Genomic DNA, 19719 nt, shown 5'->3' on the forward strand with positions numbered 1-19719 from the left:
CAGCTTGCTACTTAGGCTAGCACCGGCTCGCCTGCACCTCAGCGGATAAAACAAGGCTGTAATCTAAGTTTTTAACACCGATAATCAAAAAATAAACGACCCGTAATGATTAATATAAAGACGACATGTAGTTTCCTGAATCAAACAACCGGATGAATGCATAAACATCAAGATTTTAATGGATTGCGTTTTGTATAAAAGCATAGAAATACTCGCTTACATGATGGCGTACCAGCCGGAAAGAGAGAGGGAAGTTACCCAGCATGCCTTATGAAAACGACTGTGACGCATTTCCTTTGTTTTGCTCATGGGAAATGTAGTTCGCGCAAGACTTTTTACGTTTATCAACAACAACCAAAGTTTTACTACGTTTTAGAGAAACAAAACGCGCTCCGCTCGTTTCAATAATTACATGTAAATTAGAAATTATATTTATAATTTTTTAAAATTACATAACTTGCAGACGATGCAGAAGTTTAGAATATATACGAAAAACATCTAAATTGACAGAAAAAGGTAATACAAATATTCAAATGTTATTTTAGGCATATGAATATTAACATTGTAAAAGCTGTTTTCCTCTAATTATCATGTGTAGTGTAAGTAATACTTAAATAGTAAACATTAAAAAACGGGCCATACACAAAATAAATAGTTTAAATAAAAGCGAATAAGCGAGGGGACAACAAAACAAAACAGGTATATTTAATTTTGTTTACATTTAGAACATATAAACTTAAATTGGGAGCAAATATATTTTTTTGTCTTAAGAAATTATTTAAACAAATAACTCAGTTTGCCTCTGAAATTGTTTAATTGTATAACTTAGTTTCTTTCTGAAAAGCAAGAAAATGTTTGCGTTTTACTTTGGTAGATTTATATTTATGATTGTAAAACTTTGCTAGAGATATGATGAGATTTTTAATAAAATATTAATTTGTGGCCTTTGTGTCACATCGAAATTCAAGTGACCAAAAAAACAAACATTTTCCAGAAGATTATATAAAATGTTATCTAAAATAGATCTACAAATATATATCCACAATTTATGAGTATGTACTGGTTTCAGGACTAGATGAACAACAGTCTCAGCATGGGACCTTGCATCAGTGAGCAGGCAAACCCGTCAGTCGCGCATGCGCAGTGTCTGAACAGAAGTTAAAGTGCTAGAAGAGATTGCAGGCAGGATGGATGTCCTGATGATGAAGCTTCATTTGAAGACTTGATACACGGCTGCTCATCCACCTGAAGTAAGTAATGAAATAAAACAGTATAGACGAGTAATTAATGAATAGTGCCTTGAAGATTGTTTGTTTACGTTTCATTTACATGACGTACAATGTGTTTCTAGCCTGTTAGCTTGCTAGGCTAAAAAAAACATAAACGCTGTCAGAGCGAGCCAACGCTAAAGATAAAGTGTTTTATTGCGGCTGTGTTAGGGAAGTTATTGTCCCAGGTAATGTCAAAATGAAATGTCTGATCCATGAAAAGCATTATTACAAACACTGTGACATTTTGTGTTCATTTCATGTAGGATTGAAATGGGGAAAGGTTGTAAAGTTGTGGTGTGTGGCCAGGCTGCAGTAGGGAAAACTGCCATACTGGAGCAGTTACTGTACGGAAATCACTCTGTAGGTAAGGATTACAGGTAGAAGGAAGTCAGTTCTTGTAAAAATAAAAAAAATACCATCACTGAATGTGAAACTCTCCATCTGTCTGTTCTGACTTTGTTGTTGTCTGTTCCTCCAAGGCTCAGAGTCCAGTGAGACCCAGGAGGACGTGTACGTGGCCTCAGTGGAGACCGACCGAGGCGTGAAGGAACAGCTGAGGCTTTACGACACCAAAGGCCTCCACGATGCACAAGACCTCCCCAAACACTACTTCACGGTGGCGGACGGCTTCGTGCTCGTGTACAGCGTCGACAGTGTCGAGTCGTTCAAGAAGGTGGACATTCTGAAGAAGGAAATAGACAAGTCCAGAGATAAGAAAGAGGTGCGGCTGGTTCAAAGTTTGCTTTACCCACAACACGCGCGTGTGTGAAGCATCAGACTCTGCCCACATGTTTGTATTTAATATCGGCAAACAGTTGAATACAGTTTAAGGCATTGGAAACATCTGTTCAGACTGACAACACTTAATGTTCCTTTAATTCGATCTTAGCTGTACCGCTGAGCATATGGTGTATCCTGTATTTGGTATATTTCAGTCTGGGTGATCATCTGAACTGATCTGTTTGAAGCTCAACCAGTCTTTCTTTAAAAAACAGCCAAACTAAACCTGGTCAGGGTGAAGCAAATAATCACAATTTTATTAGCAAGCAATGCTTTCACTCAGCATATAGACTACCCATTGGATGAAGGCCTGAGATCAGCTCCCCTCAGATTTTAATGTACAAATATATTTGTTTAAAAAAAAGCTTTTTGGACTCAGAAGAAACTTGTTGCAAACAGTTATCGTGTAAAACAGTAAGAACAGCTTATAGCCAATATGCGCACTTTTATTGCACTCCCTATCATTATTGCAGTATTGAACATTTTACAAGCAAAATCACTTATTCTTCTCGTACTGTGCAGGCCTCGACCTGCTGTCTAGCCCAGCTTAGCAGAAAGGCGGTACCTGCTGTTTTTAGTTTTGACAGTTTCTGTAAAATGAAAAACCTCTACTCCCAACCTAAACATTTATTTAGTGACTGCACTTTAATACAGACGATTTTTTCAGGAGCCTTTAAAGTAGTGTGAGGCTGAGAATTTCAGTTTTGGGTTTTTGTATTTTGAAGCATTCAACAAATTCATTTTAAAACATTATTTTGGAGATACCAGTACAGGATGATATACTGGCTAGAAAGCGAGGCAGTATTAAATATGAATCATTCATATTGATGTGTTCTCCATATTGTCAGTCGGATCATTTCCTCTCTTAAATCTTATAAACAAAAGTGAATAGGATTTGGTTCAGGCTTTGTTTCTCTGTCCTCAGGTGACGGTTATAGTGCTCGGGAATAAGACGGACCTGCGGGAGCGCCGTCAGGTGGACCAGGAGGTGGCGCAGCAGTGGGCTCGGGGAGAGAAGGTGAAGCTGTGGGAGGTGAGCGTCACGGAACGAAACAGCCTCATCGAGCCGTTCACCCAGCTGACCAGCCGCCTCACGCAGCCTCAGAGCAAGTCTTCCTTCCCTCTGCCGGGACGCAAAAGCAAAGGCACGCCCTCAAACGACATCTGAAGCTCCGAAGACCTCGCCTACCCCCCCAACCCCACCCCCCACTTCTCTCTGCTTCTGTCAGCAGGCTGCATTCACCTCATGTGAGAATAACCAGTGGGACGATATGAAGCATGACTTGTTGAGTTTGTGCAGATTTCACCATTTACACACATAAGTACGGTTAGTCAAACAATATGAGATACGTTTTGTTTTCTCCTCTCTACAGAGAGTGGGATGGCGATATTGACATCATGTCTATATATTAAACACGGAGATGAGGTCAGGGCTAGCTTGTTAGCTTAGCTCCTAGATAAACTGAAAGAAGAAGGAAACGGTTAGCCTGGTACCAAAGTGAAAAATGATGCCAACCAATACAAACAAATTTCATTTATTACAATGGTTAAATGTGCAGAGAAACACAAATCTATACCACTTTTGTTGTTATATTTTAAGGGATGTTATGTGCCATGACATCTTCTTGACTAACAGCTTCTCCATCTGCCCAGCACTAGTGTTTAATGTCTCTGTCTAAAGTGCAGACCGCCTGACGATACAGTCAGCGAGCACAGGTGTTCTTCTTGTTCTCTGTACAGGCATGACTGCACCAAACCTGGCAACCTCGCCGTGGTGACAAGTCTCCTGGAAGTCGTGTCAAGAAGAAAGAAACACAAAAAAAAAAAAAAAAAGTTGATTTTAGAGGGAATGTTTTCCGAACTATTTCTCTGCCTAGCGTCTGAAGTAGTCAGTTTTGGTACTCTCATGTCTGGACAGCGACCGAAACTAAAACTTGTGCTCACTAACTCTGTCTTCACAACATGTGCCATCGCTGTACACAAAAGGATGGCAGATAGAAAAAACAAAAAACAAAAACATGGACAGTCCTTTTTACATTTCTGTTTATGTTTGGATTGCAAAATGTTTAGTTTGTAGCTTTGAACGTTGTGGGGATTTTTTCCCCTCGTAGTTTTGAATGTCGGACAGAGAAAAAGTAAGCGGATTCTTCTTCCTCCCGTGTTTATGCTAAGCTAGGCTAACCGCGTCCTGACTCCAGTTCTATACTTCACACACAGACTTCAGACTTGATATCTTTATCTCACACGTACAAAGAGTGCTTCAACTTTATTTGTTGTTCAAATGCAATACATCCCCTTTAAGGAAACAAACAAATACATCTTACAAATGAACACATGGAACCCTTATATACCAAAGATGTGACACTAATCCAAACAAAGATGCTGCAGACTTAACTTGTGAATTGTGAAATAACCGGTTGTGTTTAGGGTCATATGTTTACCATTCCAAGTTAAACAATTTCTGTCTTGCACTTTAACACTCGCAGGCCCTTATCCACAGTAAAAGAGTGATTAGTCCCCGTTAACATACATCTGATTTTTAAAAACCTCCGCCCTGTTTTCACATATTTAGGTGTAAATGTTTGGAATTGCTTGAGCAGATTGTTCTAGCCAGCAACCATGAAAACTGACTTATGTGCATTGTAATCCATGTAGGCAATATTGCACCTGGTCAGAGGACGTCCAGTAAAAGTTCTTGTTTTTGTCTCTGACAGGCTCAGGTTGTTATTCTAAGTGTCTGACTACATTACAGAAAGGATCCCTACAAAGAAATTCTACTTGATGATGAGTAAGAACCCAGAAACAGTTAGTATGTTGCCATCTTTAAAGCCACCGGACTCCATTGAGAAAACCAGTCATTTTACCATGCAGAACACAGGAGTTGTTTGTCTACTGCCGCCTTGGTCGGTTAGTTAGTTTGTGTTTTTGTGTGTTACGAAAATATTGCAAAATGAGTTGTTCTTGGCTCCGACACAATACTTGAATAACACCAAAAACACAATTAAACTTAGCGATGGAGTCAGCGGTAGAGCAACAACTCCAGTGTTCTGCGAGGTCGAGTGAGTCTTTTTGTCAATGAGGTCTGGCTGCTTTGGACCGAGTGTTTCAGTGTCTGTTTCAGGTCAAATCAAAGGGACCTTACTGAACAGAAGAAGGTCTATCTTTGCAGGAATCACCTCTGTAACGTTCTCAGACACTAAGAACAACAACCTGAGGCTGTCGCTGGCAAACACATGAACTTTTAGTGGACATACTTTGAGCGGGGGTATTTGCAGACAAGGATTACCTCGCCGTCATATGGCTGGCAGCTGCAGAATACACTGGAGCAATTCCAAACTTTCTGCAACTGTTTATCATTTAAACCCCAACACATGTACAAATAGAGTCTGGGTTTTAATTAGTCAAGTTCAGACTGTTGGAGCCTGTTATTAACACTGGTGTTTGTTTTTGTGGACTTTAGCCCAAATGTCTTACATAAGATTTGTGTTGGGACGTGACCTCTTCATGCTTTTAAAACAAGAATCATGTACCTGTAATGTTGTTTCCCATCTGATGTGAATGCAGCATGATTCCTCGGCTAGCCTTCGTCCAGTCCATCTCACGCATTAAGAATGGCCTGGCAGCAATAATACTCATGGTACTGCCTTCGATGTGATGTAACCTTTCTGTTTTGTCACTCTTGCATTAGTTGCACTTTTGTGTGGTCCAGCCTGTGATATTTTATAGGGCTACTAGATGAGTGTGTGTGTGTGTGTTAGCTTTTACTAACAGTAGAAATGTCAGCGTTAAGAGGAAATATTTATTTTTTAACTAATTTATTTTTGTCACTTTATTGAGCCACATTCCTTGACTTGTGAAAATGGTGAGTCGACGTGGAGGATGATCTGTGCTGTTTCATGTGTCCTCAATGTGTCAAAGTAATAACATCCAAAGGGTATTCTTGTTTTGTTTTTTTTAAACCTGTGCCCCCTTTAACTTGTTGTAGGGTCTAAATGGAGGTAGAAAACATTTTAAAAGTTGTTTCAGTAATTTGCTCCAGCAGGGAGCCGCGCAGCAGGCTTTAATGTGTGCAGTGTAATCCACGGGGACAAACGATGCCTGATCAAATTACATCCACAGACAGGACTTGTTTTGGTCACTGACAGGCTCTTACTGATATTCTAAGTGTCTGTTGACATTACAGAGAGGATCCCTACAGAGGTAGACCCTTTTGATTAAAGAGTAAGATGCCAGAAACAACCTTTACTGTACATAGATCTCCTCAAAGTCACCAAACTTGATTCACAAAAACACCAACTTTACCTTGCAGGACACAGGAGTTGCATGCCTGTTACACCCGTTTTTTTTTGTTAGTCCTTTAGGAGTCTTTCGTGTCTTTGTGCCATTGTGACAAAACATTTTAAAACACCAAAGAAACTGCCAAATACAGGCAGCAGTAGACAAGCAACTCCTTTCTTTTCTTCTGCAAGGTGAAAGTAGTGTTTTTGTCACTGGAGTCTGGTGGTGTTGAAGAGTTCTGTGTCGAGGTTTTCTCTGGCGTCACACAAAAGCATCTTAACCTTTGACAAAAAGATGCATCTCTGGTTTCTTTCTGTAATGTTTTCAGACGCTTAAAAGTTACACTCTGAGCCCGTCAGCGACAAAAACAGGAGCTTTCAGCGGACGTACTTTGACTGGACACTTTCACCTCCATGGATTACATTGCAGCCATTACATCCCACGCCGTGGCTGCCAGGTGAAGTGATCTACTGAAACTTCTTCTGCATTCATGTACACCTCTAAAAACAGGGCTCCGGTTTTAAAAACATACCAGAATAACCCTTTTAATTTGCTGCTAGTAGAACAGAGATAGTGGAAGCACTCTCTTGACATGCTAACCCTCAATAATTCTCTCTGCTCTGTAACGCCGTCTTAAGATGCACTGAATAAAAATGTAGCCTCTTCATATTTAACGTGGTGAAAACGTCCCTTTGTTCTCCTGAAGATGATCACAGACATTCAAACAGGTGATCAAACAAGAGCCGGGTGCTTCAGTTGGTCATGTTTTATTCTTAAGGGAGAAACAGAAACAGCTTTTCATCAGTACAGAACACAAATCACAACCAATATCCATCCATATCTAAACATGTCTACATGTGTGAAACAGCTTTTTCAAAGAGCGGGAGTCTGGAGGGGGAAGCAAACACCAACTGCAACCGATACATGTGAGAATTTACACCGACTGGGCATCATGCTGTGACACGTTTTCATCTAGCAGTTTAGTAGTAATGTCCATCTTCAAGCACAAGCTAAAACTTCAAAGAGAAAACACAAAATGCATTATTGCCAGGTTTGATTATAGTTGGGCCGCAGATAACTTAAAAAATACAATAAACAACAAAAATTTCAGGAGTTAAGACTTCTTCAATTCCCAGATAAAAATCCCCCCGCCCCTCTACCTGACCACCACCACCACCACCCCCCCCCCCCCCCATCACCTCACTCCTCCCTCTGAGAGTCACGCCCCCTCCCCGAATTAACCCCTCGCCCACATCCTCCGGTCGTCCAACCAGCAGCAGCTCCTCCTCAGGTGATTATGTAGCGTAGCGTTTGGTCCACTGTTTGGCTATCCTGTCGTGTTCGGGTCTGTTTGTTGTGTACTGTGTGGCGATGCTTCCAACCAGAGGGTCAGCTGAAACACACACAGGAACACGGAAAACGTCAGCGTTACTATACGTTTGTTCTTTACACTTTTAAATGTGTTCCTGGATGTTACTTTTCTTTCTCTGACAGCAGCTCTGAAAACTGAACATTCATACAATTTTAAGCGTGACCTTTGTTAGCCGACAACAGAATAACTAGAAGGTTAAACTGATATATACACTCTCATGGATCTAGAACCCCAATGGCAGTCAAATGTTGAGTCTCAGCCGCCTGCCTCCACCAGGCGGAGCTCTAGCTCCTGTTGATGGCTACTGCCATAATGCTCTACTACCGGGACGTAAACCAGCATAGAACGGTATGGCTGTATTTTGTTTTAGAAAAAAGAAATAAAGTACGGGCAGTACATAGGCTGTGTCAGGTTAAACGTGGCATGTAACCACTCGCCAATGCAATATGCAACCAATTTCAACACAGGCATGGCCTAATGCTGGGGGTGCTAGCACTGCTAAGCTAATGTTAGCCCCATCAAAACAATTTGGTCACTGTTTACCTGCTGATGTTGTGATCATACTTTTAGCCGTGTAGAATTCATTGTGTTTAATTTGGACTGTTTTCTGAGTGTTTTCTTAACTTAACACTAGAAAGTAGATCCCTGGCATTATCTGTTGTTATTTTTGTCCCTGTCGCTCTGTCTCCATTTCTCTCTCCCTCCACCACACTTTCCCTGCCCAGCCAGCCAGTCGAAGCCAGTTGGCTGTAGACTACTGAGTTTGATTCTGCTCGAGGTTTCTGCCTGCTCTAAAGAAGTTAGTGTTTTGCCACTGTTGCCGACTGCAGATATAACACAGGGATGGGACTGGTGTGGCGCTCTAAGTGTTCAGAAGCTGTTAAATATATGCGAGGGTGAGGAGATCTGTGACAGTACAGTAAAAACTAAAGAAACCTTCACCATAAAGAAGACGATGACTTCCCCTCCCTAATTAAAAAACCTTGTTGTAATGCTTTTATGCCAAGAACCACAATGCTACATTAATATCCTGTAAGAATAAAATATATATGTTCTCTGAAGGGTGTTCCTCCGACAGCCTGAACACAAACACCTTCCCACCTTCTGTCTTCAGTCTGGATTTAGAAAAAGTGGGAGGGGCTTAATCTGCAGATATAAGGCTATAAGGCGGTGTAATAAGAGCGGACGGCAGGAGTAGATTTAATGAACTCAACCTCAAAATCCTTTAAGTGAAGTTGTCTAATTCATGAAGGGCTGCCTGTATCAGAGCTCTATATCCTGTCCTCTAACAGCAGAGGTCTGAGAGGGGTTACTGCCCAGGAGACATTAAAGGGCAAGAAAGAATTAACCGCACTACATATGAGCTTAAACAAACCCTGTAAGCTTTGCTTTTAGAGAACTATATTTAACATTTATTGGTTGTTATTTAAGGGGATAAAACCTTTTTTCTATAACCCCGAGGACTCTGCGATAGAAATGTTTCTGCAGTGCTGTATTGCAGAGATGTTACGCTTTATCTATATGAATAGAAACTGAAACACCTTAAAATTAAAGACCCTTAAAATATTTTCAAGTGTTAAAGTTGGTCCCAAACGTAACAGAAAAGTCCGACTTTAATCGGAAACTACCAGTAGTCCAGATGTGGAGACACATACAACATATTCCTCAACACACTCCAGGCTTTATAAATAGATCCCTTTTTGCGTTCACACATACAGCGCCTCCTGCAAATATCAGTAAAGCCCTGTGTGTCTGTGTGTGTGTGTGTGTGTGTGTGTGTGTGTGTGTGTGTGTGTGTGTGTGTGTGTGTGTGTGTGTGTGTGTGCTGCAGCTCTCACCAGGGTTGCAGTCAGTGAGCAGGGAGCAGATGGACAGCAGGACCTTGGAGATGGTGAGAGCAGGACTCCAGTTGTCCTTCAGGATGTCCAGACAGATCACTCCCTGGCTGTTGATGTTACAGTGGTAGATCCTCGTGCGAAACGTCACCTGAACACACACACAGAACAAAGAAGAAAAATATATCTATATGTATGAGGCTGTAACATTTCAGATAGGAGGTATGTGCTGCATTACAAAGTGCAAAGGCGCCCTCTAGTGGAAAACATGAGCAGCAGCATCTTCTTGAAAAAGGTGCTCCTGTATTAGTGCCATGGTTTACAGAAAGACTGAGTGGAGAGGGGGGGGGGGGGTTAACAGCTGTGCAGACCTCACCTTGGGGGGTTTGAAGGGGTAGTCTGGTGTGAAGGCGATGTCCAGGAAGAAGACACCTCCCTCGTACACGGAGCCTGGAGGGCCCAGGATGGTCGACCTCCACTCATAGATGTTGTCTCCTTTAGGACCGGCACTGTCAGGTCACAACATTACCATTAGATGAAAGAAAAAGTCTCTCACAAAAAAAACATCTTTAGCCACCGTAATTTACAAGAAAAAGTGTATTTTATTGGTGTCAGGGGGTTGACATGTAGCACACACTTTTTCTCGTCTAATTTGAAATTGAACGTTTTCTTTTCCATCTTATGAATCTGCATATTGTCATCTATCCAGTGGTTATCAAAGGTCTGACACCAGCTGTGAAGAAAGAGACTGTTTAGAACAAGTTGATAAAAAGGTCTGTGTCTGTAGGGATCCTTTCTGTAATGTCACCTTCTAACCTTTACAATAATAATCAGAGCCTGGCATGATTTGGTTCGGTACGTTTGCCTACAAGCATTACATTACAGTCACCACAGCCTGTTTCTCAGCTGCAGGCCGAAGGAATCTACACGAGCAATTCAAAAACTCTTTTTTTTTCTCTTTTACTTTTAACCATCGAGACTCCAAACCTGCGGCTCCTTTACCACATGTCATCCCCCACTCTCTCTCTCTCTGCCTGATTTATGACTCTATCCACTCTACTGTCTCTACAATAAAGCTTCAAAATACAACTACATCTCTATGTGACGGACCTTTGACCTCTTTAACCTCTGTGTTCAGATTGTTTCTCCTCTTTGAGCTGAGGTTATTTCTGCTGTCGCTGCAGCTCCATTCTTCTAGATGACTTAAAACAAACAGCTCTAATAATTACCATGTTCACAATGTTTAGCAGCCAGAAATCTATCCCTTATCTTCTTATTGGTAATTCATTAAAACAACACAGCGCACTCTCCCGTATGAGTCATTGTGCCAACAGAGTGGGAAGCGATAAAAAGAAAAAGATCAACAGGACTTTATTTGCCCGTGGAGATAAAAATCCGACTACGAGAGCCTGGATTTTAATGACAGCAGCGACGCAGAAAGTCAACAGCCGCTTCAGTCGCAGCGTTAAAGTAATGCTGGAGATGTTTTCACGTCATTGACTGCTAGATGAAGCACTCCAAAAGGACGCTCTCCACTTTCCCTTTTCAGTTTCAAAGAGGAAGTGCTCTTAAAGCCGCAATTGTCTGATCAAAATAAAAAAACAGGTTTGCAGAAGAAAGTGTGCAGCATTCCTTTAAGACAAATAAATGACCTATCATTCAGGTGCACTGATTCCAGGATACATTTAATGCATGAATGTGATGATGCTGATTTTGCAGCAGCAGTTTCTCTGCACAGAGCCTCGTTGTGTGAAAGTAAGGAGTGAGGGTTGCCTCACTTTAAGAGGCAGACGCTACATTCTGCTTCCTCTTTATTTAGACTGAAGGACAGCAGAGGGAGGCACAAATAGAGGCCGATGTACACAAAGCAGAACAGTCAGGAACCAATCCCCCCCCCCCCAAATACAATGTTTAAAACCGTCATAAAGTTTAGTTGTTGCTCCAGAAAGGGAAGTAAAGATTAATTGTGAGGCAGTTAAAAAGGTCATTCAAAGGTGTCAAGGTTCACATCGGTACTCTGAAAAATGAATCGCAGTAATATCGTGAGCGTCAGCAGCTGTAGAGCCGAGGTGGTTGGTTGTAACAAGCAGGCGTTGTCATGGCAGCGTCGGAGGCCAAACCATGCTAACAAGCGGGTTTGCCGCCCCGCTCGCCCAAAACGAGTGCAAGAGCCAAAGAGATTACGAGGTGCATTGGTGTTTTCATGAGAAAAAAAAAATAAAGGAATCTTTTTCAGTCATCTCATCATTTGTCTTCAGTCTCATTTTGTAAAATAAATCATGAGAGAATCGTATCATGAATCGTATCGTGAGTCGAGTGAATCTTTACATCCCTAGCTCCAGTAGATGTTTCATCCAGCTGCCTGAAACAGCCCAGTTTGCATTTTTCCTTTGAAAAGGTGTTTAAATAAACTACTTGTCTGCCATGTAATCCTTATAGAAATGTGTGAAATCTGTGTACACACTCTAACAGTGCTTGTTAGTGCCACTGACAGACTCGGACCCTTCAGTCTGATAATATGCCAAAAAGGATTCCCTAAAATACACATGCTTTTAAAAAAATAAAAACAGAAACAGCTATTACAGCTCTCTCTTCGAGGCCAAAGGACTTCATTACCTGAAGCATTTTTCACACCTTTCACAAAGAGGGAGTAGCCGCTCTATGGTTTCTTGGATCATTTGGTTTATTTGTGTAACTTCAGTCATTCAAACAGTTTGTCACATGTTCACAGGTACACAAGCAACTCCTGTAATGTCAAATAATGGAGTGTGGTGGCTTTAAAGAGGGTGATGTAACAGCTGCTTCTGAGTTTCTTTTAACTGATCTCACTCTTTCAAAAAATACTCCCAGCGTTGAGATCATTTCTGCAGAGATGCAGTCACTTTGAATAATGATCTGAGCGTTCTGGTGACAAATACAAACAAGGTCACTTATTATGCAAAATACATTTGACCATGTTTTTTAAAACACAAACATGTGTCCCTTATCTGTCTACAAATCCCACAGTTAATAAAAAAGTCCTTCCTCTCCGTCTTTTGCCTGCTCCACTTTTCAGAAAACGTGTGCTCAAACAGGCCGTTTGGAGATTCTCCCTTCATGACATCACAAAGGGTAGTAACCCCTCCCCCAGGTGGGTGACACTCCCACAGCTAGGTGTTTGTTCTACCCTCTGAGTCTGCCTTCTCACCATAAAACAATAGGGCATGGAGAAAGCCCGAGCCACCCAAGTCCTTCCAGAGAGGGGGCGTGGTCAGACACAGCTCATTTGCATTTAAAGGTACAGACACAGAAACAGCCTGTTCTGAGCAGGGCTGAACTAGAGGGGTTTATAGACATGATCAAATACAGGATCAAAGTGGATTTAGAACAAGAAACTTCACAGACATGTTTTGAGGAGCTCTGAGATTTATTTAAGCTGGTTGAAAAGGAGGAGAATATGTGACCTTTAAATACACACATTTTCCCCCAATGGAGATGTTATAGCCGTTGTAGTCTCTTTCATAGCTGCCTGCTGGAGCAATTCAAAAACTTTTCATTCACTTTAGTTTGGACCTCAAAATATGTGAAAAATAAAAATGGGGTCTGAGTTTAAAGTGACTGGATTTAACTATAAAAGATTGCCCAAAACTTTGCCATTAAAATATCCAGATTGACTAGAGAAACAATAGAGCGCTATGAAGATGTTAAATCAATAAAAAGAAACAACCCCCTGTACAAAGAAGAGGAATGCAGCTTTTCAAAATTCTGTCACCAGCGTTCCTGTGGGGAACCCCGGCCGAGGATGGGACTGCTAATATACTGGTCACACCACGAGACCTCAGTCAGGACCCCCCGCTGTGCTGGGAATAGATATTGTATCGTTTCCCCCTGAATCAACCAACCAACTGGGGTTTCTGTTGCCTGACAACAGAGGCGTCTCACATCCACAGATGAGCCACAGATGAGCCACAGAGAGCGCCGGGCTTCCTCCCCGCCCGCCTGCCCGCATCCACACAAAGACCTCCCAGTGCTTTGTGTGAGGCAGGAATACGCCACGCTATCATTGTTTGTCATTCACTTCTCTATCAGGGGGTGGGGGGGGGGGGTTCTTCTGCGATCTGTGTGTATGTGTACACACACTGAGGGGAAGCGTGCTGACCTTTCAAGCCATTTCATTTAAGCCCTTAACCTTCAAACAAGAACGCTGCGATTTACCAAAAGATGACTCCAGCTGCACGGGGAGAGCAGCTTTGTTAGCGGTCAAAATGTATCTGCAGCAGAAACATTTGTTCACACGTTTTTACCCCGAAACAACACTAAAAAAAGGCTAAGTATTTGTACATCCAAAGTAGAAAACAGTTTAAAAGAGGCTTTCCAACGTCGAGTGTAAGAAAAAATTATTCTCACTTTTAGTGTGATGTAACACGATCCTTTTTTTATGCTACTGTGCACACTGTCATATTCCTTCAAAAGTGATCAAAGTTCTTCTAACATGCTGTATTAACAGAAACCCTGACAGAGCCTTTAAACCTCGGCTTGGTGTTTAATTCAAAGTTAAAGCTCCTGTGAGGACTTTTTATCTGGTTATGAAACAGACTGAAATTTAAACTGATGCCTCTTCATGAGCTACAGAAGCAAACAAGACCGTCAGTGAGAAGATTGGCTTTTTACATATAGGTATTTTGAATGCTTGTAAACTCTGCAGGGGGTAGGTGTCAGACAAACAGCACACAGCGAGTACGGCTTTTCTTCACATTTTAAACGCCTAGTGAAATTGTCCAATCAAAGACAGGCTTTTCATCAGAACACATTGACATGTGTCAGCAAGGGCACCACTTTGTCCACAGGGGGGGGCGCCTAAATCTACACAAACTGGTTGTTCTCCGTGATAGTGAATCATGCAGGAAGTCATGCTAACAGTGTGACGCGAGCATGTTTTAGCGCCAAAGTCAGCTTGATTCCATCGTTTCCTAAAGGAGTGTCCTTCCAACCCGCGAGCGACGCATTGCGAAGCAGTACGACGCAACATTTTTACCACGATGTCCAGATTCTATTTTTCTTTCTCTCGCTCGCGTAGACATGGACGAGGAACGATAAAAAGAGGGAGCTCGACAAGGTGCTGGATGTGTCCTACTGGATCATTTACTTGATTTTTTTTCCCGCCTTTCTCACTCGACAGAGATCGTTGGCTTGATTTGCAAACATGATATGATCTGTGAGTTTTTAAAATGTGGATCAGGATAATAGGTCAACTTTGAATATGGCCCAAAATGTTGATTTTGTAGGGACTGCAGTGACCTATCTAATCTTTTAAATCTAATCAGTTCATCTTTGAGTATGCACGGATGGAAGTAAGTCAGACGATTCAAAAGATAAAACCTTTAGCTGCAGCGGGGAGAGAGACAGAAAGACGTTGTTCCTGTTTGACTTTCAGTTCTGTGTGACTCACACTGTTGTTATCACTCGAGTTTTCATGAATGTGTTTTCTCTGCTTCCTGTGTGCAAGTCTCATTTCTTCATAGTAGACCTTAATACACACTCTCTGCCATCTGCACACACACCGGGCTTCATTTCCAGTCTCCACTCTCGGCAGTTGTGATGACGAGAAAGAAACACCGTAATAAGCTGCCTGACTGAGACGACATGATGAGTCCACTTCACTTGAGAGCAGAAGAGCCTCCATGCAGCAACACACACACACACCTCCTCAACCTCCCACTCGTCAATTTAATACAATAGCAATCAGCCTTCCTGTGCTTCATAAAGTCAGAGATGGATGAATATATTGACATTCCTGCACCAAAGGATGTTTTTATGTCCTGTTTCTTTATTATTAGTGCTGAGCAAAAATAGAGAAATCAAAATCATGCCAAACTTAGGAAAACTTATTCTGAGACAGACAAATCAGAGGTACATATATTCAAAATGCCTAATTAAACAATCAAATTCAATCTGTTTTTATTCATTAAACTTCATCACTTCATTTAAGCCCCATCAGAAACAACTGGCAGCTGCAGTTTTCATTACTGAACAGAGAAAAGCGAGATGCAATAAAAACCAAAACGGATCATTTCGTTATTATTAGGGGAATAAGAATACCACGTCTCTGTGTTTTTGCAATCACAAGGCCTTCTTTCTGGAGAGGAGGAGACCTCTGACGACAATTCAGCTGTCTGTAAAAACCTCATGAAGGCGAACACTGGAGGGTAATTGTGTGACTCTGTACGGTTTACAGGCTGCCATGCTGCTGCTGCTGCTCTGTGTGTATACCGACATCGCTAAAACAAACTAAGGAGTAGAGATACCACTAAAGCCAGTCAAGCATAGACTGTATGCATGACAGCAGCTAAAAGGTGGAGCTACACTTTCTGACCCCCCTCCCCCCCCTGGTGAGTGGCTGCAGCATAGGTCATATACCATATTAAAAGGTCACATATAATGTATAATACACTTTACCATGTTTTCCAACATTAATTTGTGTCCCTAGTCTGTCTACAACGCCCTCAATTTATGGGAAAAGTCCATCCTCGCCATCTTTTGTCTGCTCCACTTTTCAGAAAATGTGTGCTCAAACAGGCCGTTTGGAGATTTTCCCTTCATGACATCAAAAAGGGCAGTAACCCCTCCCCCAGGTGGGTGACACTCCCACAGCTCGGTGTTTGTTCTGCCCTCTTGAGTCTGCCTTCTCACCGTAAAACAATAGGACATGGAGTGAGAAAGCTCAAGCCACATCCCCTTCCAGAGAGGGGGCGTGGTCAGACACAGCTCATTTACATATTTAAAGGTACAGACACAGAAACAGCCTGTTCCGAGCAGGGCTGAACTAGAGGGGTTTATAGGCATGATCAAATACAGGATCAGAGTGGATTAAGAACAAGAAACATCACACACATGTTTTGAGGAGCTCTGAGACTTATTCAAAGTGGTTGAAGAGGAGGATCATATGTGACCTTTAGCAGATGGGACATGACTCAAACTATGAAATCAAAATAAATCTTTCTTAAACCACCTCTCGAGGTTATAACAAGGGTTGAAACAATGATTGACAGCTCTGTTGACAAATGTGGCTCCTGCAGCGCTGTGTGCACCGGATTATCAGACTAGAGGAGGAATGGTGAGAGGACACGTAGTGAACACAGGAGTCATTTAACTTTCCATGGGTGAGAGTTTCGGCTTCAAACTGAAATCATCAGTTGACTACATTCTTTGCATATAAAGATGGACGATGCGTCGCCACCGTCGTCCGCTTCCTGTTGTACAAAAATGAAGACAATACACTGACTGAAACAGGTGCTGACATGATGTGCTGATGAAGATTTATTAGAGATCAGCTGGAGGAGCCATGATATTCATGTCCAGGCCCTTTCCTCTAAGCTATATTTTGTTCCACCCCTAGTTCATGTACAAATAAAAAAGAAGAATCAGCAAAGAAGTTTTTGTCGTGAAATTATCATCTGAGCTTGGGCTATTAAGTTGAAACCGACTTTCAGGTTTGAGATACTCAGTTGTGGTTTTTAAAATTACCTGCAGCCGATTGCAGATAAAATGAAACATCTACTTCCCTTCTGAAGCCAGGCATAAAGACGGGAAACTTCTCTAAACTTTACTGCTTTAAGGGCTTTTAGAAGCAAGGACGACGGCATACAGGCCCAGCCACTTCCTCTCCGGGGACGAGGCTTTTTATAGATACGAAGAGGCTGTTGAGAAACCCTCGGTAATCTCACCCAAGCAGGATGGTAACACACACTGCAGAGGTGTGTGTGTGTGTGTGTGGAGAGACCGCTGCCAACACCAGCTACTGAACAGAGGGATCACATGCAGCTCAGATGGTTCACACCAGGCCTGGCAGAGTCACACCCAACACACATTCACTGAGGCACAGGCCACGTCTTCCAATGAGAGATATTACAAAACACATCAACTTAATGATTTCCAAATGATAAGCTAGGGCTGGGAAATGAAACCACGTGGATAGGGTATTTTTGTTAAGAAACGGGTGATAAGGATTTGAATAAATGTAGTCAATCTAGATAGATTTACCAGCTTATCACACAACAGAAATAGTAACAACAGCCCGTCTGATTTGACTTGCACGTGAAGCATTCTTTGAGCGTGCTGGTGAACAAACTGGCAGAATGTCTTCTATCATGTTAAAAAAAAAAGGTAAACTGGTGGGAACAAAATCAACAGTGAAAACCAACTCCCAGTATTCTCCAAAGACGAGGAAATTGCAGACAAAAGTGGGTAACATGATGTCAGTGACATTGCTGCTCGTGGACATCCTGTGTCCATCAGGGACCACTGGAGAAACTAAGGGATGTTCCCAGCCGACTAATAGTCTGTTAAATGGAAATTTAAAATTTGGTTTAACCAACTCTAAAGATAAGAAAACCAGCAGAAAACAGTCACAATTCAGCATATTTTATTCAATATTGTCAGCAATGTAATTTGGTTTGCAGGGTGCGGCTAACGTTAGCACTTCTAGCCTTTCAGTCCTCGCTGCAGCCTAACATCCACATGCCAATGCTAAATGTGGTTACGCATTGCTCCAGTCAATATAAGCCACCTTGACCAGACACAGCCAACATACAACTCTATCACCATTTTCTAAATCAGAACACTGCCAAACCACGCTGCTCCTACAACATGCTATCTGTTCACTGTGCTTGTTTACATCCTGGTTGAAGAGCTGGGAGAGTAGCCTTAACCGGAGCTACAGCCAATCTTTAGATCTTCAGATAGTGACAGGTTGAAGTTGGAGCACAACATTTGGCTGGCACTGGGGCCAAAATATTCCTCTATAATATAACCCTGGTGACATCATTTAATCGTTTAGTCGACTAAATGTACATCCCTACTTTGTGTTTGTTTTGTGATGAGAAAACGTGGATAACACTTAAAGAATCCACTGAGGACAATCAGAGAAACACCCATACTCATTGTCAAACCCTCTTTTTCTTGTGCCTTCCTTCTTTATTATAAAGACTTTATTTTACATGGACATCACAGTTACATTGGATGGGTTGTTTAAGTGTTTTAGCATACATGCTAGTTCTCAACACCTGTCCACAGGAGGCTTTATGAAGCCACTTCCCCAACTGGCAGCATTATTGAATTATATATCCATATGAATCAATATTTGTCCTCATCACATCTCTTGTCATATCAATCAGCCCTTACTAAGTCGGACAGCAATAATGGTCTTAAGTCAACATATCTGTCCAACCCTACTTAGCACTAATTGCCCCGTACTGTAAACAGCGTCTCACTTTCCTTTGCTGTCATGAGCCCGACACTGGAATGTCAGGAATCCGTCTTACACCCGAAGGCAACATCTGAGGACGGGATATAGTGAACGACAGTGAGGCAGAGTGAGAATTAAGTGTCAGTAATAAATAAAATGGCTTGTCGAGAGCAAAAAGGAATAAAAGACGGTGAATAAAAGAAACACCGTGTTAGAGGTGGGAGGGATTGAGGGGAGGGAGTGGGTGAGGCAGGCCTGTGATGTCTGCTGTTCACACTTGAGTGGCAACAGGCAGTGAGGAAATAAAAAAAAAGAGAGCGCCCTGCTCGGCATTCCCTGTGAGGAGTATAATTAGATTTTGATAAATGACAGATGAAAGACTCTTTGGCTTTTAGTGCTCATAAAACAAAGTTTGCTCCCAGAGAGGCGCTGATGATAATGGAAACTAGTCGGGATACGTCTTCTCTTCATCAGTCAGTGTCTTTTATAAGAGCGAAAAAGAAGCCCGAGAGGAATGAGACGACAAACCGACTGACTCATCGATGTGTAATCCATTAAACAGCATCTGCAAGGCGAAGCAGGCCGGCTCCATTCATAGCCTAATGAGCAGATTCTGTGCTAAATGAAGCAGAAAGGACCCAAAAAAATCCAGTAAAAAAAAAGAACCCTCCTCTCTGCACGTGCTGTTGAATGGAGGGTTTAGAAGAGAACAACATGAAGAGATGAGGCCCTTCCTCCACGCTCACACAGAGAGATAAATCACTCAGGGTGCGGCGGCCACTTGACAAACGCGAGGAGGCGTTTATGTCAACTGTGAAGCTCTCCTACCTTCAGTTGATGTGGTCAGGTGAGAACAGTGTCTCCTACTAAACAAACATTTGTACATTAGCACAGGTCACTAAAGCGACACTCTTGAACATTTCTAGAAAATTTCAGACAGGCCGCCCCTGAAGACTTCCT

The 19719-nt window shown here is 42.1% G+C and overlaps 2 protein-coding genes across 4 annotated transcripts in view; one reads left to right on the forward strand and one right to left on the reverse strand.

Moving 5' to 3' along the window:
* LOC132990574 (ubiquitin-conjugating enzyme E2 E1-like) overlaps positions 1-19719 on the reverse strand; it is a 143720-nt gene that overhangs the window by 117072 nt on the left and 6929 nt on the right. For 2 of the 3 annotated variants that reach the window (XM_061058854.1, XM_061058853.1), the window contains exons 4-6: positions 9913-10045; positions 9540-9687; positions 7081-7722 (exon numbers count right to left, since the gene is read on the reverse strand). In XM_061058854.1, the coding sequence (XP_060914837.1) occupies positions 7625-7722; positions 9540-9687; positions 9913-10045 (379 nt within the window). In that variant the 3' untranslated portion in view covers positions 7081-7624. Of the gene's footprint in view, positions 1-7080; positions 7723-9539; positions 9688-9912; positions 10046-19719 lie in introns of those variants that run through there. The other variant, XR_009676075.1, reaches the window with a different exon arrangement.
* On the forward strand, positions 1130-7003 carry nkiras1 (NFKB inhibitor interacting Ras-like 1). The gene is made up of 4 exons (XM_061058855.1): positions 1130-1250; positions 1535-1635; positions 1751-1992; positions 2977-7003. The coding sequence occupies exons 2-4, from the start codon at positions 1542-1544 to the stop codon at positions 3217-3219; spliced, it is 579 nt and encodes a 192-aa protein (XP_060914838.1). The 5' UTR covers positions 1130-1250; positions 1535-1541; the 3' UTR covers positions 3220-7003.

The sequence above is a fragment of the Labrus mixtus genome, chromosome 16 (assembly GCF_963584025.1).
Source record: "Labrus mixtus chromosome 16, fLabMix1.1, whole genome shotgun sequence".
Classification (NCBI taxonomy): domain Eukaryota; kingdom Metazoa; phylum Chordata; class Actinopteri; order Labriformes; family Labridae; genus Labrus; species Labrus mixtus.

Excerpts from the sequence above, each read along its gene's own strand:
- nkiras1 (XM_061058855.1), top strand. The coding sequence starts at position 1,542 with ATGGGGAAAGGTTGTAAAGTTGTGGTGTGTGGCCAGGCTGCAGTAGGG. Across the intron at positions 1,636-1,750 it reads GTACGGAAATCACTCTGTAG|GCTCAGAGTCCAGTGAGACC; the intron begins GTAAGGATTACA and ends TGTTCCTCCAAG. Across the intron at positions 1,993-2,976 it reads AGTCCAGAGATAAGAAAGAG|GTGACGGTTATAGTGCTCGG; the intron begins GTGCGGCTGGTT and ends CTCTGTCCTCAG.